The sequence below is a fragment of the Xyrauchen texanus genome, chromosome 10 (assembly GCF_025860055.1).
Source record: "Xyrauchen texanus isolate HMW12.3.18 chromosome 10, RBS_HiC_50CHRs, whole genome shotgun sequence".
Lineage (NCBI taxonomy): Eukaryota > Metazoa > Chordata > Actinopteri > Cypriniformes > Catostomidae > Xyrauchen > Xyrauchen texanus.
The window spans coordinates 24043857-24068643 of record NC_068285.1 but is presented as its reverse complement, the minus strand read 5'-3'; the positions used below and the strand labels follow the sequence as shown (position 1 = coordinate 24068643).

General features: G+C 37.8%; 1 protein-coding gene across 45 annotated transcripts in view; it reads left to right on the top strand.

Annotated features, from left to right (window-relative positions):
- The window catches only part of clasp2 (cytoplasmic linker associated protein 2), a 62275-nt gene that overhangs the window by 1634 nt on the left and 35854 nt on the right, over positions 1-24787 (top strand). For 40 of the 45 annotated variants that reach the window (XM_052135212.1, XM_052135246.1, XM_052135207.1 and 37 more), the window contains exons 2-7: positions 5881-5959; positions 8284-8387; positions 8717-8808; positions 10588-10663; positions 11906-12003; positions 16623-16693. In XM_052135212.1, the coding sequence (XP_051991172.1) occupies positions 5881-5959; positions 8284-8387; positions 8717-8808; positions 10588-10663; positions 11906-12003; positions 16623-16693 (520 nt within the window). Of the gene's footprint in view, positions 1-5880; positions 5960-8283; positions 8388-8716; positions 8809-10587; positions 10664-11905; positions 12004-15086; positions 15229-16622; positions 16694-24256; positions 24463-24787 lie in introns of those variants that run through there. The other 5 variants (XM_052135250.1, XM_052135248.1, XM_052135247.1 and 2 more) reach the window with 3 other exon arrangements.

Below are 24787 nucleotides of genomic sequence, written 5' to 3'. Positions count from 1 at the left end.
TTATTTGGTTTCAATATGAAATAGTACCTCCTACTGAAAAATCTACCTATTTGCTTACCTGACTGTCCAAGAGAATTGGCAGTTTCTCCTCAACTCTTCTCTTTCTCCACCCGGTCGTTGTGCAGTTCAGATGAAACATCAAATCTGGTGCTCCTGCCATTGTTCCGTTAATTTTTCCTCCATTTCTTCGGTCCAATGAGACTTTCTTGATACCGCAGCCATTCTAGTTGATGTTCTGTTGCAGGTACATCAGGACTCCTCCCACTGAAACTTCCTGTGCCCGTTTCTTGCTCTCTCATTGGCTGTAGGTCAAAGCTGCGGTTGTATTCAGTCAAAACATATTTCACATTGCACGATTTGGAATCGCAGACAGGTCCAGATGTTTAACATGCTAGATATCTCACTGATATCGACACATCGGCGCTTCTTTCAGATGGCACCTTTGATAATTCATACATTGCGATCGTCGCTCATGGGAACGAGCTCCGATTTGCTTACGATTTCAGGCTTTTGTTGGCAATCTCCACAAAACTGTCAGCAGGTGAAAATCAGGCCTAAAACAGTATAGTGCAAACTCTGTATAAGCTGACGCTATGGGTAATGTCCTTCTATTGGACCTAGTTGAAACCTTTCTACAATAATGGAGTTTAAGTCCCATCCTTTTAGGCACGTCTAACATCTGGCTGACCCGCACGGAAAGGCGTAACGCAGAAAAAGCCGCTCCGGTGTCTCCAGCTGGCCTTTTCGACGTCTCCATCTGAGCACTATTTCACAACTCTGCAACACTCACAGGCTATGAGACATTTTTTGCCAAAACAGAGCAGTACTTCATCACAACTGGCTCGCTCTCTCTCTGTCTCGGGCCAGCGCCTGGCTAACATCCCCACGCCTGCTGCCTCATCGCCACTGGTATAGTCACACAAGCCGTGGCCCAAACGAAGGCAGTTGCCTCAGTGGAAGCCCCTAGCTGAGGGGACCCCTGCACAGCAAAAGCGCTCCTGAAACACAATGCTGTTCCGCTTTTCCCCACTGTTTTTGGGAAAGGAATATTGTTGTTCAATATGTTGATTCTGTGTCTCACATTCAATCACATGCAATAAAAAATCCAACACTTTTTCAATAAAGAGCTTTTTCTCTTCAAAGCCCACACATCATGCACAACTGCTTCCCAGTGGTGAGCGGCACATTATATTATATCATACAATGAACAAACCAAATTGGCCTCTGTCCCGTTATGCAGACGTGTGGCGAGCCTTTACGGGCATTTCAGACTGGGTGCAAAACACGATCGAACATGTTTCTATGATCCAATTTACACGTCGGCCACCCGTTTCAATGGTGTTGTCTTCCACAGTTCCATCAGAAGATGTGCCAGTGTTACGAGCCAAAAGTAGAGAATCTTCTTGCTAAGAGCGCGATAGAGATTGTTTCAAAATGTAAATTTTTATTTTTATTTGGCATTGTGAAATTATTTTCAGGTAGTTCACACAAATTAAAATAATATTTTTTTTTGCATTGTGATTACATTGTTATATAATCGTCTGATCACGGTTATTTGATCGAACCGCGGTTATTTGAGACATTCGCTATTATTGGCCATTTAAATTCCAATCCAATTAATGCCCAAATAAGGGAATTTTGAGCAAATATACGGTATAAATGCCTTGAACGATGTGTTTGTGTGTCATTCAGTTGAACTCCGAGTTCAATCAGCTCCTGTCCTGAAGAGTGCATCAAGCAATCTGATTCTTAAGACGCACACTTGCTCTATTTTTGTGGAGTGATAAAATGATGAAAGGAAATCTCAAAGGTTTTGCTTCATGAGAAATAAGGGCTTGTGGATTCAGAGCATTAAAATAATGAGTGAAAGTGAAGAACTGCGAAAATAAATATTTTACTTTTCCATAATATAATATAAATATAAAAAAATATATTTTTTATATTATATTTGAAATATGTGTTCATAAAAACAAGGGTAAATTTAAAATTGACCCTAAACTAAAGTTCAAGTTTTTAGAAATATTTTGATTTTTAACACATTATTTTTCATGTCATTCCTAAGTTTTTAATGTCTTAAAAGGAAATCATAGTTTATCCATATTTTATTATTTGATTTATATATTTGAAGTTAAAAATGTCAAAATTACTTATGGTGTATGAAGCACACACATGCAGAAAAGAACACCAACAATTTATATGACAATTAATCGTGAAAGCCATAAAACAGACAATTAATAGTCATAATCGCAACTATTTGTTTGACCAGTAATCTTCAGCCAAATTTCATAATTGTAACAGCCCTAATTTTCGCATTATTTTCAGGACACTTAGTGACAGTTGACCCAAAAATGTCATGACTTTCTTTTCTGGATATTAGACAAATTGCAGAATGTCAATCACCATTCGCTTTCATTATATGAAAAAAAAAGATGTAAAACAGTGAATGGAGACAAATATGCTACCTAACATGTCTTTTTGTGTTCCAAAGAAAGAAAGTCATAAGGAGTCATTTGGAACAACATGATGGTGAGCAAATGATGACAGAATTATAATTTTTGGTTGGATGAACTATCCCTTTAAGCACTTATTACGTTTTATTTTCATTTCTGCAACTCGTGCCGATGTTACTTTTACTATTATTTTCATTGATGATTCCCATTACCACAACAGTTTACAGTAAAAAGATGCTGTTGTACTAGTTTTAATGTCAAATAAGCGAAAACTAAAGGAAACCGCTTTATCAATTACTATGATTTATAAGCTAAATAATTTACAATAATATATATATATATATATATATATATATATATATATGATTTTTTTTCTCCATGTTGCCGTTGTGAGAAAAAATGAACATCTTTTACGCATTGCACTAATTCGAATTTGGGGTAAAATGCATAACCTTCATGAAAATAATCAAAATGTAAAAAAATCTTAATGACCCTAAAAATAGACAATGTTCTGTATACATAAGATAATTTCTTATTTTTTTGTTGATTTTGAAGTAAAATATTACCTGAGCATTTTCTTGATTGGTTTCGTGAGAATCAACTAGTGGTCGACCAATATGGGTTTTTTTAATTGCCGATGCTGATATCCAGACAGTAGGGTGGGATATTAGGCTGATACAATGCCGATATATCACACAATTTAATATAGGATATAAACATAAAATTGCTAAAACAAATTATAAAAACTTTTGGTTTTTTTAGCACTATATTTACTCAAAAAATATATTGTTTTAAATGGAAGTATCAGTTTCTAAAGATGTCTGTTTAGTCATCAAATTTTAGTAATTTATTTGCACACAAAGAAATTGTTATTATATTAGCAAAAAGGAAATAACGGTACACACCGTGGTCCAGCAACCATGGATGGCATGTCCAAATTAGCAATTTCGTAAGGATCGTGAATCTGTTTAAACGAGATATTTGCAAACAGTATATAATTAGAAGTTTTATTTATATTTGCCTTTTATCGTTAGAAAAGAAAGTCAACTGTGACAGGGAACTGTAGAGGAGTGACTGATAGAATACATGCTTTAGAGGTAAATGAACGAGCGCTTAACAGGATGCTGGATCTGCTGAAGTTATGTGAGGCTGGGTTCTTACATCTAATTAAATGAGATATGTGCATATTTGCAGATGGTATATGATATTAGTTGTAATGTTATTTGCCTTTTTATTATTATACAAGTCCGTTAAATGTTACTGGGAACTGTTGAGGAGAGAGAGGGAGAATGAAACAGGTGAACACTTTAACATTTTGAGCTCAAACACGTCTGCCGTGGCTCTGATATGCTGACTGTTTAAATGACACTGTGTTGTTTATTATTGTAGTAACACCATGGCACATAACAAAAAATGAACCGTGACTGGTCGTTTACATGTATCAGTCACATCGCATGCAAGCAGGCGATTTTTGGCGCCTTCAAGAAACAAATCGGCCAAAAGGTAAAATGTATTGGCCGAAGCGATAATGAAAAAAAGGCAGAATATCAGCTGATTTATCAGCCTCGACGATATATCGGTTGTCCACCTAGAATCAAGCTTTAGTACAGTCACAGAAGTGTATGTCAATTATAGATTAATTTGTGTCTATGTGAGATTGGGTATGCTAGTGGGAGGTTCCATGAGGATGGGGGAGGTGTCGTATTGGTATTGTTCAGTTGCACTGAGGCAGTAAAAGACACGCCACATGTCAGAGGGCCTGCGCAGTTATATTTGTTCACCCCATTTACACATGCTTGTTGTAATACAGTTACTTAAGACTATGCTGTATTAAGAAAGCATTCGTCTTTGAGGATGCATGTCAATTATGTTTCTGAATTACAATGAGAAGCCAGGGAGAGCTTTTTTGCTGGCTCATGCCGCTACTATTGTTTAAGGCCATCTTATTGAGTCAAATAAGATCCGTTCTGCTTTACTTCCCTTTTTAATGTCACAGTTTGCATGAACCAGAACATGCTTGGAATGGGAACATCTTCAAAGATGCATCGAAAATCTTTCCGGTGCCTCATGCTGTAAGTGCTCCATCTGGGTCCATCAGTGTTTTACCTTCAGCTGATAGCTGAGGTCTTCAGGGATGGATGTTATTGGACTGCTATGACATCAGACGCATTGAGTTTGCAGACTACAAATGATGGGACTGATTCATAGATTAGAGACACAGCTGCAGACTTGCTACAAGTATATGTGATTTAATAAATGCAGGGGGTCAAATTCCTTTGTGTACTGTTGGAAAATCTGGTAGACAGTTTTCATCCCTCCACCGAATTACATTTTTAAAATAACTTTTATATATTGAGTTTATTTTTAATTTGAAGTGTGTACTTTTAGGTAAGAAGGAATCAGACAGCAGTGGTTCATAGAGGGAAGTACCGGTGCTATTATGCCTACAACTTATACTATAGTGAAAGAATATCCTTTATTTACAAACAAGATGTTTTCTAAATAGACCAGGTAGTTGAAAGAGCCAGAAATGCTTACTGAATAGGTTGTTTGTCTTGAGAAATGTTCTTAGAAAGTATGAGTAGGCTCATTGCTGAGTCCAGTCGAAATGCATTCAACAATATCAAATGAAATCACCAGGTGCAGTTGTTCCTTCAGCAGGTGCACACACACTTTTGCCCTTACACACAACTTTCTCTGGATGCTTTGCCTAAAATAGGTCATAACTGGAGCTTCTGGGATGTAGTGAATATTTGATTGTTTCTTTGGAATGCAAACTTCCATTCTGCACTGCCAAGATATACACTGCAGCAATTCCCCTGCAATCCTCAATACACTCTACGTCTTGCATACACACTTGCAATCTCTTCATTTTAATTCACCCACTCACTCACTCGCACACTAACAATAATCTTTCTTAAAAGACTCAGCGGACACTAATAGTTCTAATACAATTTATAGTACTTGCCTAATACATTTAATCGGCTAGATATTACTCTTATGTTGTGTGAAAAATTTTGCACTGTGACTATTTTCAGGACACTTAAGCACATTTACCCCCATATACTCATTATTGTAATGTGTGTGTCCAGTTGTTGTAGCTCTACTATTCACATTATTTTCAGTGATTTATTCACTTATTACTTAACATTTTTTTTTTTACTTTATTACCAAAAATAAATATTTCATAATGATTTAAAACATTTGTTTTTTGAATCAGCGAATATTAAAGGCAGCACCAAGAGTTTTTTTGCGTTTAAAAATTAGGGGAGAATCAGTTCGGAATCCAGTGCGAAACTGGATATCACCTCTGCTTTGGGCTTCTTGTGTTTTGCTGATTCTGCTGTCCTGCAGTTTGCCTACATGAGAGCAAGAGTGATCTAGGAGTTGACATTTTCAGCTGAATTGTCTCTTTCTTGTTTGGTGTCAGGTTGCATTGATGGGGATCGATATTGTCAGCGCATTCGTGGATCGGATGACTGATCGCTTCAGAGGTTATTTCGGCACAGGTAAGACAATTGTGTTTCAATATGTGCTGCTACGGAAATCTTACGTTGTGTCCCCCATACTAATACAATAAGGCACTATAAGATCAAGATGTCTCCATTGCATAATCAGCAGAAAGGGAAATACCAGGCTTACTGAACTTGCCATGCACATGACATAATCCACAGGCTCATTTCTTTTTTCTCAGCTGTTTTGGCGTTACCACCTCATGTTACCAAGGAAATGGGTTGTTATGATCATAACACTCATTCATACACCACACTCATACACATCATACCTAATTCATCAATGAAAATATGGAACCAAAAGAACACAGTGAACGGAATGGGATGACTTAATATAAAGAGTGTTTGTGTTTGCCCAATGGAACGTAAACTTTAATGTTAAAAAATTAAGTTAAAGGTGAAGAGTGTCTTTTCTGTGCCACTACTGTCACCAACTAAAATACATAAAAATGACTGTTATCCTACAGGTTTCTAAAACACTTTCCCTGTTTTCCATTGGTCACACAAACCGATCACTCCGACCCACACTCTTGTCATTGGTTGAGTCTATATTGCTATGTTGGGATGCTCAAACAAACTAGGCAAATCTTGATAGCTCCACAGTATTTGTCTTTTGGGGGAATACATCCTATAAATAGCTTTCCTATAGTTGTTTCTGCATTAGATTTTAAAGTTATAGTTTACATGATAATTCTGTTACCATTTACTCACCCTCATGTTGTTCCAAACCTCTAGGGGTGTAACTCTTTGGGTCAAATGCAAATCATTTCAGCATTCATACGTTTTTGATTCGATTCAGGATGAGTTTTTGCAAATTCCGAAGAATTCAATTCAGTACACAATGAAATTCTAGTCGATTCTGTATTGTTTAAAATGCATTATAAGATTCTTAAACTACCCTAATGTGTCTTAGGCAAGCAAAAAAAAAAAAAGACAAAGACTTATGGGATAGATCACCCAAAAATGTTCTCATCAATTACTCACCCTCATGCCATCCCAGATGTGTATGTCTGTCTTTGTTCCGCATAACACAAAGAAAGATATGTAGAAGAATATTTAATCTCTGTAGTTCCATACAATGCAAGTGAATGGTGATCAGACCTTTTTGTAGCTAAAAAAAAAAAATCACATACAGGAAACTGTATGTTTTAGAAGCTATAATAGGTGTGGCTGAGCAACAGATCAATATTTAAATCCTTTTTTTACTCTAAATCTCCACTTTAGCTTTCGGATGTGAAAGTTAAACTAAACAGGCACCACTTGTGACTTTCAGATGAAAAAGTGAAAGTGGAGATTTAGAGTAAAAATGTTTTACTTAGTTTGTAAAAATATATGGCTATAATTTTAATGGTAGGTTAATTTGAACAGTGAGAGACAGAATAACAAAAAATCCAGAAAAACGCATGTCAAAAATGTTATAAATTAAATTACATTTTAATGAGGGAAATAAGTATTCGACCCCCTCTCAATCAGAGATTTCTGGCTCCCAGGTCTTTATACAGGTAACTAGCTGAGATTTAAGAGCACACATTTAAAGGGAGTGCTCCTAATCTCAGCTTGTTACCTGTATAAAAGACACCTGTTCACAGAAGCAATCAATCAATCAGATTCCAAACTCTCCACCATGGCCAAGACCAAAGAGCTATCCAAGGATGTCAGGGACAAGATTGTAGATCTACACATGGCTGGAATGGGCTACAAGACCATCGCCAAGCAACTTGGTGAGAAGGTGACAACAGTTGGTGCGATTATTCGCAAATAGAAGAAACACAAACGAACTGTCAATCTCCCACGGTCCGGGGCTCCATGCAAGATCTCACGACGTGGAGTTGCAATGATCATGAGAACGGCGAGGAATCAGCCCAGAACTACACGGGAGGATCTTGTCAATGATCTCAAGGCAGCCGGGACCATAGTCACCAAGAAGAGTTTTAGGATTTTAAATTGATTATTGACCAACATCACTAACAATTCTTGATTCAAAAATCATATTTCAAGATTGATGCATATACATTGGCAGGATTAGTTATCGATGCATCCAGAAAACAAGTGAATCGTTACACACCTACAAACTTCGATCAGTTTCTTTCTTCCATGTTAACACGAGTAGGCAGAGTGTTAGCCTCATTCACCATTATTTTCATTGCTTTTCCATACAACAAAAGTGAATGGTGTGTAAGGCTGTTAGTCCCTAACTGTCTGCCTATTTTGTTCAGTGTGGTAGTCAAATGTGTTTGGAACAACATGAGGGTGAGTAAATGATCATAGAATATTTTTTTTGATTGATCTCTTTATAATACAAAATCAGTTTTCTCTCTCAGTGGTGCCTGTATTGGTTGATCGTCTTGGTGATGCAAAGGACCAGGTTCGAGAACAGACACAAGCGCTCATTCTGAAGCTGATGGATCAGACAGCAACACCCATGGTGAGCGACCATGCTCCAAAAGTTACCTAACCATACAGTGCCAGTTCACTTTGGAATGATCACACACCCAAACTATTGCATCTATTCATACATACAAACAAACCTACGGTACTCTGAAGCCACTGTTTGTGTCTGCTTTCTGAATTGAAACACATTGGATCCTCTTTGCCAGTTACAGCTGCCAGTAATTCATTATTTCCATCTGAGCGTATCCTCTTTTTCTCTCCTGCTTTTGCAGTAATTCTTTGTAATGAGTTACATGAATTTCTTTCTCATTATTTTCCTCTGATCTCCCTGCCCTTCTTTTCTACTTCTGTCTCTTTGTGTAGTATGTTTGGGAGAGGCTGTTTCCCGGCTTCAAACACAAAAACTTCCGCAGTAGAGAGGGACTCTGCCTGTGCTTGGTTGCCACACTAAATGCGTAAGTCTCCCGTACAATCCTAGACCTTCTCACTTTGTAAAAAAAAAACCCACATTTGTTGTGTGTGTCTTGTCCAACAGGGGGCACCGGTCTTCCATATCACAGTTGTTGATACGACCATATTCTCTGTTTAACACTGATATGAGCAGGGTTCCCACATTCATAGAAAACCTGGAAATGTCAGGGAATTTTAAGATTGTGATTTCCATGCCTTGAGAAGTCATGGAAAACCATGGAAATTTCTACATTGAGTGTTATATTTAAAGGGAAGGTTCACCCAAAAATACCTCATTCGTTCCAAACCTGTATGACTTCATTTATTTTGTTGAACACAAAAAGATGCAGCCGAGAATATTAGCTTCATTCACCATTTGACTTTCACTACATCATTTCTCAATACAATGAAAGTAAATGGTGACTGAGGCTAATATTCTACGTAACATCTCCTTTTGTGTTCCACTGGAAAAAAGGAGTGCATAAGAGTTTGGAACAATATGAGAATGAGTAGATAATGACAGAAATGTCAATTTTGGGTGATCAATCCCTTTAAGTTATGAGCTTTAAATTGCTAAATTTGTTTGCATTTATTTAATTGCTAGAAATGTATCTTTGTGAGTACAAGCTCTCTAGCATAATTGAAAAAAATCATTTTATTAAGGTCCAGTAATCACAAAAAAATAGAAAAGTCATAAAGGCAAAGGAAATTCATTCAAAAGGTGTGGGGACCCAGTAGGGGTGTACATTTGGAATTTAAACTGATGTGCAAAAGTATTAATTTTACTCATTAAATTCATTATCCTAGAATTCCAAACCACAGTTGTTGAATTCACTGATATTTAAAACAATCTCTAATCTAAAGGCTTTTCATTCAAGACACATTGGTGAACCATCTCTGTTCATTTATACAGCGCAAGCTCTTACAAACCCTGAACAAGTGTTAACAAACTTGGCCCACCCATATAATCCTCTTACCTGTTTGTATCGATACAAGGAAGGTCAGATTAACACATTCTCACTGAGGTGCTGTATACGCACATGTACACAAACAGAACTTTCTCAGTAACGTTACTCCTCACTGTAGACAAATGAGCTGTCATTTACACCTGATCACTTCAGTATGCACTTAGCCTAATACAACACAATACGTTTATTATAATAAAATAATGCTAGGGACCATCTTTTTTTGCATTCCTTATAAAACAAGTTTGACATTGGGTTGTATGTTACATTAATGTTTAGATGGTATGAACAAGTGCTGGAGTTCAGCAATAACCTCACAATTTTATACATATTGCGATACATTTAAATTGATTCAGTACATCGCGTTGCATCATGATATCATAATTGTATTGTATGCAAAAAAAACAATGTATTGATACACGAAAGTATGGAAGCAAGTATATGCTCAGTTTGTTGTCCTAAAACCCAGGAAGAATGTAATTCCTGATGTGTAATTCATTGGACAACTGTTGTAGTCCTTATGTAGCAATTTACATTTTACAGCATGCATGGTTTCTGATTCACATAAGCCATTAGAAATTCCAGAGGGAACCCATGGCACATTAGCCTTTTGGTTAATCAGCTTGTGAAGAAAAATAATTGCAATATATTGAAATATGGTGGTAAAAGCACAGCCCAAGTATGATACATGCATGTAGAATTTGAACAGGCGGTGAACTGTCTGCTGTCTAAGCTGATTGCACTCAGTATTTCTTTGTTTCTCTCTCTCTCTCTCTCTCTCTCTCTCTCTCTCTCTCTCTCTCTCTCTCTCTCTCTCAGGTATGGTGCTCAGCCTTTGAGTTTGAGTAAATTTGTTCCACATCTCTGTACACTAACGGGAGACCAAAACCCCCAGGTATCAATCTACGTTTGCCTGATTGTGTGTCAGTCTGTGTATGTATGCAATGCTTGGAATGTGTGTAAAAAAGGAAAGGGAGTAAGACACACTCCTTGTTTCTGTCTTGTTCTCTTGTTCTTTTGTGTGTGTGCATGTGCGTGCGTGCACAAGGGTGGCAGTCAGCACTAATGCTAGGTTTCTAGACATGTGCAGCTGAGTTGGACCTCCTGCTGTGGGAACAGATCACTCACAGATATGAGCATTAGATAGCATTAGAGGTGGGGTGTGGGGGTGAGGTCATTTAGAGAAGAGGTTCTTAACTAGGGTTGGGAACCGAGAACAGGTTTTTGTTCAGAACTGGATCCATTCTTTAGATGCAGATGCAGCTGGAACACCGTCCTCAAAAACTCTGACAGTGTTTCCAGCAGCGCTGCCCTCTACTGACTCTATGGCATAAAAACACACAGTTCTACTAGTGTTTTTAATTCCCAAATGAACGAGTCTTGAGCCGGCTCTTTTTACAGCACAAAAAATATGCGCATCAGGTACAGTTAGATTCCCAAAATAATTATTCGAAGGCACCGGTTCTTTTGAATCAACAGCGCAAAACACATGGCAGAATGTGCTATTTTTGGGACAAGAAAACAGATTCCTTATCAAATTAGAATGATATCTTAGTTTTACTAGGAAAATCTCCTCCTCATCTGTGATCAAATTTGCAAGAGATATGCCAAGACGTGCAGTCCACCAATAACTTTACAGCGACAGCTGTATGAACGCGCACTAGCGACTTCACCGTATAGAGACTAGCGACTTCAATCGATAGTCGCTGCATGTGTGTCCGGGCTATTTCTTGGGTTACTGCCCATATGCTATATATACTATACTCCTCATCAGTGATTTATTTTAATATTAAATAGACTAATTAATCCATTCATTTACATAATTTCTTTACTGTTTCCAAAAAGAGGTTTACGTTCTCTGAATTCATGCTGAACCCCTTGGACCAATATGATTTACCACCTGATATTTTAAGTTATGTTAATCTTTTGAATTGTAATACATTTTACATCTTTGCAATTTTCTTATTATTGCTATATGTTCTTTTCTTATATTTATACATTTTATTTCAATTTATTCACTATTTGCATTTCTATCCCAATCAGAGATTGCACTACAGTGCATATAATCATGATCCGTCACTTTGTAAGTTTTACTACTAAAACAACACAGTTGTACTTAAGGATGTGTTGTTTACAGGTTCGGGAGGCAGCTATAACAGCCCTGGTGGAGGTGTATCGACATGTGGGAGAAAGGGTGAGAGCAGACCTCATCAAGAGAGATCTACCATCTGCACGGTTAGTGTTGTTACATGTATATGCAGTATATTGACGCACACACTCACATACTATTCGAACCAGACACAACAGTCAAACCAGTACTCAACACTGCTGCACTTTCTCTACACTACACCAGAAGTACATGCTTACTGGAAGCCAAAATGTCTAATTTTATTTACATAAGGACACTACGCCAAGCCTACAAGCATGATTTCTGTCCAATACCCAGACACGTGTTATACCCGCTCCACAGACTGTGTTTGCTTTGCCTGTGTTTGGTGTGATTTGCCACCAGATTATTTCAGGATTGTATGATTGCTTCAGAGACCACAAGTCACCCAAATTAAAAATTGTCATAATTTACTCGCCACCATTATGTCATTCCAAACTTGTATGACTTGTGCGCAACACAATGGTATATGTTTTAATGAATATTGCTGTAAATTTTTTTTAATGCAATGGCAGTGAATAGTGAGCTTGTTTACATGAACACCTGAAAGCTGATTATTACGAGAACCTTCTGCATTTCATGCACTTTCTAAGCTTTGTTATCTTTACCCCCATATACATGTGGTTTTTCAGTAAGCAACATTCTTCACAGCAATGTCATTTCCCCCTGACGTAATTTACCCCAGATGTGCGCTCTTCAAAAACCCAGAAGAATGACGCCTATGCGTTTACATGGCCACATAAGCCGCATTCACTGGCAGAAACCTAGTTGTGTTAAAATGATTGATGTACAGTATGATCATGAAATGAGATCTTCCCCTTGAAATCCAAACACAAGTGGTCACAGGAGATCCATTTGGCTGACCACATGTCGTCAGATAACCGCAAAGGCATCTTAAAGGAATATTCCGGGTTCAGTACAAGTTAAACTCAATCGACAGCATTTGTGGCATAATTTTGATTGCCACAAAAATGGATTTTGAAATAATTATAAAAAAATACAAAAATCTGGGTTACATTGAGACACTTACAATGGAAGGGAATGGGGGCCAATCTGTATAAATTTAAATGTTCACTGTTTCAAAAGTATAGCAACAGCACATAAACAATATCTAAGTTAACATGATTTTAATGTGTCTAAATTGCTTCATTGGTGTGACAAACCCTAAATTGCTTCATTGGTGTGACAAACCCTAAAATATCTGAATGCTGAATTCCCACTACTTAGTAGCTCCTTGTGGTGGTGCTGTTATTCACCTCAGTCCTGGTGGCGGAGGACAAGTCTCAGTTGCCTCCACTTCTGAGACAGTCAGTCTGCACATCTTATCACGTGGCTTGTTGTGCATGACACCGCAGAGACTCGCAGCATGTGGAGGCTCATGCTACTCTCCGCGATCCACGCGCCCCATTGAGAGTGAGAACCACTAATCGCGACCACAAGGAGGTTACCCCATGTGACTACCCTCCCTTGCAACCGGGCCAATTTGGTTGCTTAGGAGACCTGGCTGGAGTCACTCAGCACAATCTTTGCTTTTTTAAAAGAATGTGTCAGTTTTTGTTTGGTGGTAATCAACATTATGCCACAAATGCTGTTGACTGAGTTTAACTTAAATTGAACACTGAATATTCCTTTTAATGCCAGGTATAAACAGGGCCCATGAGAGAAGCTCGTTCACGTGAGAACTTGTATTGTTTTAAGCAACCCAAGTCCTCACGTCAAGACTTAAGCTTAAAAAATTATTTAAATTTCAGGTTGTTTCTTACCAAAACAAATCGGATGTCTTTAGAAGACTTGGAATGTGACCCATGAGTCTCATGGACTAATTTTATGATACTTTTAGGTCCTTTTATTAAGATTTTAAATGAGTCACTATCAACTGCCATTGCATTGAAAAGACAAATGGAAACAACAATATATTAATTAATTGTGTTTCACATAAGAAATTAAGTAATATGGGTTTGGAACAACATGGAAGGTGAGTAAATGATGGCAGAATTTTCATTTTTGCATGAAACATTCCTTTAAAGTCTTTATAATGTTTTAATCCCCATGGATAGCTACCGTAGGAGGGATGGGTTTTCCACATGGTTTCATGGTCCCAGATTTCGGCACTGTCCTTCATGTTAATTCTCCATTCTGGCAGAATCAGCATTCAGATCTAAAATACACACAGAGTGACTCACTTTTAGCATAATCCTGATGTTTCTATACAGATTATATGGTGTTGAAGCTGGTATATATTCAGCTTGGTTTCCATAGTAACAGTGGGATGTGTCAGATTGTCTGGTGTGTGACATGGCTATGACTCTGACACACATCTCAGACAATACAGCTGGTCAAGAGCTCACAAATATGTGTTTGTCTGAATGAGGGTAATGTTAATGAAATTTTGGTCATCGTTTACTCACCCTCATGTTGCTCCAAACCTTCATGACTTTCTTACGTGGAACATTAAAGGAGATGTTTGGCCTCAGTCATATTCACTGTCATTACATGTTTGTTTTGGTTATGGTTTTGTTTGTTTTTTGACACAATGAAAGTGAATGGTGACTGACATTCTGCCTAACAAGTCATGTGGGTTAACAACATGAAGGTGAGCAAATAATGAAAGAATTTTCATTTTTTGGTGAACTATCCCTTTAAGGAATATTTGATTTGTGTTTTCATTGAGTTTTCATTGTTTGTTAGGTTTAGAAGTTCACATGTTAATTTCTCTTTTTGTGTATGTATAATTTGGAAAGGGCCAGGGTTGTTTGTCTCTTATGCTTTGCCTTTGCAATCCTGTTTCATTATATCATCTTGATATGATATGATCTGATTACGCTCACTCGAGGGGTTGCAGATACGGGTGCAAAAATTATCTCTAAGCTAGTGTATATACAAAAACTGTATTTCGGCATCTGTGCTCCCTTTATGTGAGAGGATGCAAGAAAGGACTTGTGTATTGTTGACATGGATACGATTTGAAAGGACAAGGCCACGAGCGGGAGGCCCTGTCAGTCAAAACAGGAAGGAAGGAGAGCGAGAGGGCAAGATGGGGGGGGACAGTGTGGAGTGTGTGTGTGTCTGTGCCTGGAGGGGGAGGGGTGGGAGCCCTGAGCTTTAGCCCCTCCCCCTGGTGTGTGTTCCAGACATGAGGTTATGTAAAGGGGAATAGAATTCTTGTGCTGTCTCTGACATAAACACTCGCTTGGTGGGTAGTTTCTTTTTTTCACCACGCATTGCATTCGTCAGGAGTTACTGGTCTTTTCAACGTTCCTCGTCCACATATCAAAGGCAGTATGACTGAGCAGGTGGGTGGGACCTCTCATGCTGTCCCTCTGTTACCCTTTCTCTTCCTTTCTCTTGTCGCATGTCTCGTTAATTCTATCCTTATTCTTGTCCCCGTCTCATTCTCGGTCTTATTCCTTTGAGGCTGTTTTGTCTTTCTGCCACTGCACCATTTTAGACCGAGAGAGCAGATATCCTAAATCGGTTGTCAAGTTATATTTATTTATTTGTATAGCGCTTTTCACAACACGCATAGTTTCAAAGCAGCTTAAAAGTAAATCATGCTTTAACAGAAAATGAAACCGTAATATCTATAAAGTCTTGAAGACATCATTGTGTAGTTCGATTAAATATGATTGTATATTGTGTATAAAAATAAATAATTAAATCATAATTGTGTTTAGAACCCCAGTGAGCAAGCTGAATGCAACTGTGGCAAGAAACACAAAACTCCATAAGATGCTGATTAATGGAGAAAAATAACCTTTTGAGAAACCAGACTCACTGTGGGGGCCAGTTCCCCTCTGGCTAACATCATGAATATAATGCCAATATTACTTATTTATGTAAAGTGCAAGTCATGCTTTAAAAATAGGAAACTAAGTAAGTGTTGAGGGCCAATGTTTAAACAAAGATTTTGTATGAAATGTAAGCTTCAAAGACATTAGTCATTAATTTCATCAACTGCTGAAGTTCACGTAGATCATTGTCCTTTGTTAGTTGGCTGATGAAGGCTTTTGCTGGCAATTAATTGAAAAGTCTTTGTTCTAGGTTGTGTTAATGGGGATTGATGATCTGTGTGCTTGTGTATAAGAACATGCTTGATTTGTCTGAACTGCAGGCATTGCATTTAACCAAAGGGATGTGGCCTTGAATGTACATCTACATGCATATTGCATGTGAGAAAGTGAGCGCACGCATGATATTGCAGGATATTGGTTGACTTTTGTCTGTCTCAAAGACTTGAGCCAGCACTTTTACCTGAAAATGAGCAGTTGTTTATGCTTCTCATGAAGGAATTAAACATCATAAACGTGGAATGGCACAGAGTTTTATATATTTGTGGGATAAAATGAATGTACAAATGCACAATTAACCCTGTAAAGCTTGACATATGAAAGAATTGTCAGAAAATTCAAATTCTTAGTACCATAATGACATTATATTTAAGCAATGTCAAGCAAGAGTTTCATCGCTGTTTTCATTAATACTGGATGCTCTACTGTGCAGCACTGTATTTGACCAAAATAAATAAATAAATAAAACTCATATTTTGAGTTTTGGATTGTGCTGTGAGGATCAGTATAGAACTAATTAAACTTTAAAACCCGGAATTCAGTCAAAATAAAATGGAATTTGGCTCTTCCTTCATGATTTTACTATCAATCTCTAATCATCTCTGTTCTCTGTGTTGCAGGTTACAGACTATTCTGAGCCGTTTTGATGAAGTGTTGAATTCTGGGAACATGGCTCTCAGCCTGAGTCAAGGTAAGTTAGTCTTAATATGTTCGTCAAAAGCTGAAGTGTGACACTAGCATCACCAAACGGAATTGCCATTATCCAATTTTCAAATGGATTTCTCAAACATGCATCTAGTTTTCCATTGGTTGATAAAACAGATAGTACTGCCCCAAACTCACGCAACTGCTTGAGCAGTATTGCCATTTTAAGCTCTGAATGCTCAAATCAAGCAGAGCAACTTTTGGAGTTAGACAATGACCACGTTGCCAAGCACTTAAGAAAAAGGTTTATTCCAGGGTTTTCGCAGAGAGCGTCATTTTGAAACATCATGTAAACAAGAACACTGATTTCCTTACGCTTTTTAAGGTATGCAGTGCATGTAATGTTTTTTGTGGAAATCAACCTAGTAATGGGCTTACTTATAGTTGTCTCAGCATATTAAGCTGTAGAAAGTATTTTTTCATAAAAAATCAAATGTCAACTTTAAGTCGTGTATACACCTTTAAATCATGTATAAAACCTCACATTTATTTTCAGCTTCAGCTACAATGCTAATATTAGTCTTTGTCAGCGTCTTTAACCACAGTACCGAACACAAGGTTTTGACATCTGAGCCCCAGCTTTAACTGGAATGCTACATTCATCTAAATGCTGATCCTCTTCTTTTAGTTTTTCATTAGCATTGACTTCTAACTGCTAGAGGGTTAACGTCAACCTAAACTGATTGGCTATTTCCAAATGCTGGAATTCACCATGCCTCTTCTGTCTCCAGTGAGATCGCTTTAACGTGAGTGCTGGAATCTAAAAAGGGTAGGTGGTGTCAGACTTCCATGGTCTTGGAAATCTCCATGATGTGTCTGGCATATGTTGCATTATGGAAGAGCCGGATATCCATCCGGATCACTCTGTGCTGCTCTTTTCGTGCTTCTCACTTTTGATTGTGCTTTAGAATGGTCGAGGTGTATACTAAGTTGTTGCAGTGATGATGTTCAGTTGTTAAGAACCTATAGAACGGTTTATGGTTGCAGTCTTTGATTTTATGTGGTTGTACATGTTTTTATTGATTCAAACAGTGTCTTTGACTTGAGTTTAAAGGTTTATTAGTTGGCCAAATGGTGCTGTTTATTGGTGATTTGGTAATACTGTAAATTGGCTCTGATGGCAGTTAGTTACATTGTATGTATTACAGGTGGTGGTGGCGTAGTGGGCTAAAGCACTAAACTGTTAAGCAGAAGGTTGTCGGTTCTATCCCCACAGCCACCACCATTGTGCAAGGCACTTAATTCCAGGTTGCTCTGGGGGATTGTCCCTGTAATAAGTCGCTTTGTATAAAAGTGTCTGCCAAATGCATAAATGTAAATGTATGTAGTAAGGCATATACAAGTGGAGCTGGGTAAAAAATAGAATTGTTTTCCAATACATTACAAACTTCATTTAAATGATCCTGATATTGATTCTTTAATCCCAAGATTAATCTTTTACCCTTTGTGGCAACCCTCTACATTGCTAGTCAATCACTTGCATATGCGACCAAATTTTGTGCTACACAATAGGGCTAGGTATTGATACAGATTTTTATATTGATTCACAAGTTCTTGATTTTATATAATTTCATATTTCTATATTTCAGTTATAATGTCCCTTTATTGTAAATTATACAGGGGACCTTCTGACTATGTACATATTGAAAATGTTAATTTTACTAATTATAGTTAATTAAAAATTAACAAATCCATGAATTAAATTAATAAATAACTTTTATATTTCATAAATTTTATTTGTTACATATTTATTGTTTAATTGCATAATATGTACTATTTAAAAGTATTAATTAATTAAAACGCACGCAATTCCAGTTTTACTGATGTGGCATTTGCAGGGCAAACTTCAAATTTAACATCACAAATAAAGTGCTCATGACCAGTATGTCAAACCATTTCAATGAGTAATCATAGATGCCTACCTATAGAGCCAGACATCAAAAAAAAAAAATGTACTTAATTTTTGTTTTCACATAAATGGGGAAAACCCGTTGTTACGGAGAAGACATCTCTTCGTTATGGACGTGAATGCAGCACATCAAAAAATCTTCCAAAATGCTAACACTTGTTGATTTTGATCTCAACATCTGTATGATATCCATCAAGGCTATATTGTGGATTTAAATAAGACTGAAATCGCGATATGGCTTTGCACGAAAACTAAGACCTAAAAGGCTGTGGATTAAAATCTGTATTGACCACTTCAGACAAAGCTGTGAGAGTGATTGGCACCCTGGCAGGAGTAAGTGGAACATGCAAAGTAGCACAGCAATATCATGTTTACCATATTACAATTCGAACTGCAAAGTTTGTCAAAATTGTCCCTTCCCAATGCAAGTGATAAATGCGGCAGCTTGAAACAAGTCACAGATCAAAGCAGTAGTCACCGATCTGTCAGAATCATCATGGTAAAGAACGAGCGGTGGTAGTTTGTGATTCTCTCATTGACATACATATGATTTGACATGAAGCATTCATAAAGGTGATGACTGTAACGGATTCTTTTGGGTGTTTAAAGTAAAGGAGTCCATTGTTCATCATATTAAACATCAACATTAGTTAGCTTTGTACAGAAAGTATAAACTCATTTGAATGAATATTGTTTGAATGATAAAAACTTAACCTGTAAAACATTACTAATGTGACAATGCTGAAACGCATAAATGTGGCTCTTATAATGTAAAAAAAATACTGTAATGACAGTAAGTAACTATTTTTCAGATAATTCCTTGTCTCTCTGGAAAATTATTGTTGTTAAAGTGAAAATAAATAATAAAAACTAATGATAAAACTACATTTGTAAAATTTACATTTTCGTAATGTACCTAGTTAGAAGGTCCCTTATATAATAAACAGCATTAGCTGACAGAGAATTGATTTAATATGTAAGCAAATTGGACAACATAACTAAAATATTTACCCATCGGAAGGAATTGAATCAGAATTGAATCAAGAGCTTGTGATTTGGAATTGAATTGGGAAATCTGTTTCGATATCCATCGCTTATACACAAGGGTGTTGGATGTTACTTAAGGCTATGTTGCATCCAATAAGCTCAGTAATTCTCACTTTTCATATATCAGCTATAAATTAACAGTAGCATCTAGTGGTCAACTGATATAGGATTTTCAATGGACGATTTGAATTGTAGATTTCAGAGTTCTGCTAACACTGGCCAAAAATATCGGTATATGAGTACCTACTTTACTTTGATAAAACTCAAAAGCAAAAGCATGGTTTGAAACAGACAGGGAAATATAGTTTTCTCATTGAAATGATGTTTCGTGGACAGTTAAATGCGCAAAATCAGATGAATGTATTGATCTAGCTGATCGCTTTTCAATGGCTCTTCAAAGGTATTGGCGATCTTCCAGAAGTGTTTTTCTTGACCATGAGCCACAACATATTTCTTGCCAATTTTCAGTATAAGAACAGGAAGGGGCCGATAGCCATGAGGCCAACTTCCTTACCATTGCCAGAAGAAAGTTCAAAGAGATTTCTTTTTCCTAAGCAAAAACTGGGCTTTGCTAACAGAGCCACTGTGAGGAGAGGGTTATAGAGAGAGAGAGAGAGAGAGAGCTGTGCCTGTCACTGCATTACTCTGACACGGCGTGACAGAGAGGCATAGAGAGTGAAAGAGCTGCCTCTTCTCAGAAGCATTATAGCCATGTCTGTTGGTGAGGATGGAGATGGTGAGTGTGTTTATTAAATCAAAGTATTATAGAGAAATATACTGTCTGTGAGCTTTTTTGTTGTTGTTTGTGTACATTAGATTTACTGTATTATTAGGCTGTCTTTGTTTTGAACATATGATTAAGTGCATGAAGCAGCTTACCAAAAAATAAATAAGGGCAATGTGGAATTTATGTGCAGAATATACTCTCCTATGGGTTGTCAATATCTTCCTTTTATTGTTTGCATGTGTCTTGTTAGTGTGTATTTGAACCTGCTTGACTTCAAAGTCTGCAAGTATTAATATAATGGAGTTTAACCAAAGTATATGGTATTGTCTCTATGATGTCTCTATGTGGTATATTTATATTGGTTTCTGCGTCAGTGGGTTTTGTCTCTTGGGAGTTTAAGTGTGACCTGGTTTCTAGGGCATTTCGTTGTCGTGGCTACCCATTATTAGACTCCAGTTTTTGCCCTGGAAATTGAAGTACTTTAAGAGATAGCGTGTGTACGTAGACTATAAATGAAGCGCCATGTATTGTGAAAGCGTTAGGTTGGTTGCCCTCGGAGTATGCTTTGGGCTTACTACACAAACTGCTCTCAGCACGTTTACTTCACTTCTTATGCTCCGTAATCCTGATAACTAGACTAAATGGCTAATTAAGTTACGGAATGCCCAGTGAGAGCTCAGGCATCAACACACTAAAACACTGAGTAATAATGGGAGATGTGGTGTTAATGGCACACATTGGTGGTTTATTCTTGAGACTGTCAGTGAGTTTATGTCTTCAGGTCAGAGTAGGAAATATGTAAATTATTGCTGTATGTAGTCAGTCATTTGGAATGGGTCACTACATCCAAAAATCTACTTGTCTGTTAGTCAGGTCAACTAAACTATTAGAAGTATATTTTTATTATGTTGTATATTTTTACCAGTGGTGCTTTTATAAGCATGCTGACAGCATGCTGTGATGTTAGACAGTTTGCATGTTAAAACAGTCTCAAAAAATTTGTCTTTTTAAATTAATAACTTTTTTTATTTTTATCTCCTTAAAAGGATAGCTCACACAAAAATTCTCTCATCATTTACTCACCCTCATGCCATCCCAGATTTGTATGACTTTCTTCTGTAGAACACAAATTCTAAAAATCTAAAGATTTTTAGAAGAGTATCTCAGCTCTGTTGTCCATACAATCCAAGTGAATGGTGGCCAGAAATTTGAAGCTGTAAAAAGGAGATAAAGTCAGTGTAAAAGTAATCCATAAGACTCCAGTAGTTTAATCAATTTAATGCAAAGCGATCCAATCGGGTTTGGGAGCGAACAGAGCAAAATGTAACTACGTTTTCACTTTCCATTGCAGTCTGTAGGCACTTGACTGATCTTGATCTTGATTTCGAGCTTCATTATATTTGCTAGTGCTTGACACATGATACATGCCATTATTAGGAGTGTAATCGAGCTTGAAATCACGATCACCATGGAGACTGCTGTCAAGATTTATAGTGAAAAAGGAGTTACATTTTGGTCTGTTCTCACCCAAAACCAATTGGATTGCTTCAGAAGACATGGATTAAACCACTGGAGTTTGATGGATTATGTTTATGCTTACTTTATCTGCTTTTTGGAGCGTCAACTTTCTGCCCAACTTTCATTGCATTGTATGGACCAACAGAGCTGAAAAAATCTTCTAAAAATCTTAATTTGTGTTCTGCAGAAGAAAAAATCACACATGGCATGAGGGTGAGTAAATGATGAGACAATTTTCATTTTTGGGTGAACTATTCCTTTAAGCACCACTGCTACAGCCATTCATCTATGGCCGTTTCCTTACATTTCATGCTGTTTTTTGAGCAGTCCAGGAAGAGCATTGCATTTTCAAGATGGCATGTCAAAATATAATATTTCATATTTAAAAAAAATATGTCTCAAGACCCCCTACTTTCTGTTCCGTTCTGTTGCAATCTAGCTATATTTGAAAAATAATGCATCTTGTAGAAATGCCCCTGAAAACACTAATTTGATCGGGGTCAGGTGAACCTGAAACCAACCTAATTGTACAGGCCGTCTTCAAGAACGATTAGTTAAAATATGTGATTTTTACTTCCCTAGCAGTCATATTTTCAGTTATTTTATTAAAAAAAAATGTCAAATTCTTATCTCCTTTTCTCCCAATTTGGAATGACCAATTCCCACTACTTAGTAGGTCCTCGTGGTGGCGCGGTTACTCACATCAATTCAGGTGGCGGCGGACAAGTCTCAGTTGCCTCCGCTTCTGAGACAGTCAGTCTGCACATCTTATCACAGGGCTTGTTGTGCATGACACCGCTTAGACTCCCAGCATGTGGAGGCTCATGCAACTCTCCGTGATCCACGCATAACTTACCACGTGCCTCATTGAGAGCGAGAACCACTAATCGTGACCACAAGGAGGTTACCCCCACATGACTCTACTCTCCCTAGCAACCAGGCCAATTTGGTTGCTTAGGAGACCTGGCTGGAGTCACTTAGCATGCCGTGGATTCGAACTCGCGACTTCATGGATGGCAGTCAGCGTCAATACTTGCTGAGCTACCCAGGCCCCCATTTTCTGTTATTTATAATTATTACCTGGAATCCTGATTAGTCAATTGCAGCATGCAGCGGTCTGTTTTACATTAATGACTGCACATTCATGGATAGTCAAATCAGACTAGTCATCCTGGTATTGCAAGTCATCTTCCCTGGTTTCGAATCGCTGTGCGACCTCTACAAAAAAAAGAAAGCTAATCAAATAATTTAAATGTGAATCAGTATTTCATGTCCATTTTATTTATTTAGCAACTAGTCTTGTAATAAGTGGGATAATGAGCAGTCAGACAGTCGTTATCGCAAAATAAACCCATTAATGTGATACAAGTCTGGGTTTATTTTGTCAAAATGACCAGCTGACTAGATATCATCCCTTACATGGCCTCTGCCATGTTGCAGTTCTTCTGAATAATACCCTTCTTCCTCGTAATCGCTTAAAGCATTTAAAACATTTAATTTTCTCGTCTCAGCTGGCCATTTTTGCAGACAGATTCAAATCAGATTCAGTCAGATCTTTGTAATTTCAATTCCACTGACGCGGGCAGCTCTTGTTGTCATGGCAACAGCCTTTGGAGAGCAGCCTGCTCCCTCGGTCTGTTCTTGCCTTTCCTCCCTTTTTCTCCTCTTCCCTTGTTCCCACTTTCTTCTCTCTTGCTTCCTGTAGCTGTTTTGTTTCTTTTGCTCTGCCTTATTCTCGCTTGATCTTTCTCTCTCTCATAGTCTTTGGCTCGTCCTTGTTGGATTGTTATTCAGGCCCTCATGTCTGAACAAAGGGCGGTTATGCTAATAATGCTACACTCATTGGCAAGCACACAGAGCCATTTGAGCCGTGCTAGTGGGGTCAGCATCCTTAGTGTGTGTGTGTGTGTGTGTGTGTGTGTGTGTGTGTGTGTTATCTGAATATGTGTTTAAAGGGGTAGTTCAGTCAAAAACTGAAAATTCTGTAATAATTTACTCATCCTCATGTTGTTCCAAACCTGTATGACTTTTTATTGTTCCACATACATATTTAGAACAACATGAGAGCAAATGATGACAGAATTTTCATACCCCTTTAATCTAAGATGGTAACGCAGCGCCTTTGATGCTAATTAGCTTAGCTTGAGCTCCAGACAAAATAAGCTCATTTACATGCAAGATGCAGCCTCAAATCTCAAAGCTCACTGGCTGGTTAAAGATGATGTCATCACTCTCCTGATTGGTTCTTTGGTTTCTGTGAAGGAGGGGGAACGGCAGGGAGGAAAGTGCGAGGGAGTGATGGAGGAGGCTGAGAGAGACAGGAGGGAAGAGGGGGAAGGAGAGGGAGAGTAATTGATAGAGAAGATGCCGACTAGCTTTTGGGTGGTGGTTTCTGTAAAAACTGGTGTATGCCTTGCTGATTCTTCTATGGGTATTCTGTCACCGTGAGAACCGCTGTCATGTGAGCAGTAGCTTGGGTGTTGCCTCGGATATGAGAGAGAGACACGCTTGCCTACAGGCATGAGGCGCCTTATCTGCAAACGCATCTGTGATTGTGAGTGCTTTCTCAAGATATGACTGTTTAAAATATGTAGCCTATACTATATGAATGAAATGAATGGTAAGGTTTACGACTGTGCTGAAAGTGGGTGTTGCCCAGGTAATATTGCCATGGAGATTTGTGCCACTTTTGAGCTGTCTGCGTTTTACAAGCCTTGCTTTTTACTGGAACCACACAATCTGTGCATGCAGGTGTGTGGGTGGATTTCTGCAATCATTTGAGTTGTATGCAGGCATTTCTTTGTCTGTTTATGTGTGCAAGTGATTCAGATTACCTTGTATTACTTCATGTTTTCACTATTGAGTAATTGATAGGCCCG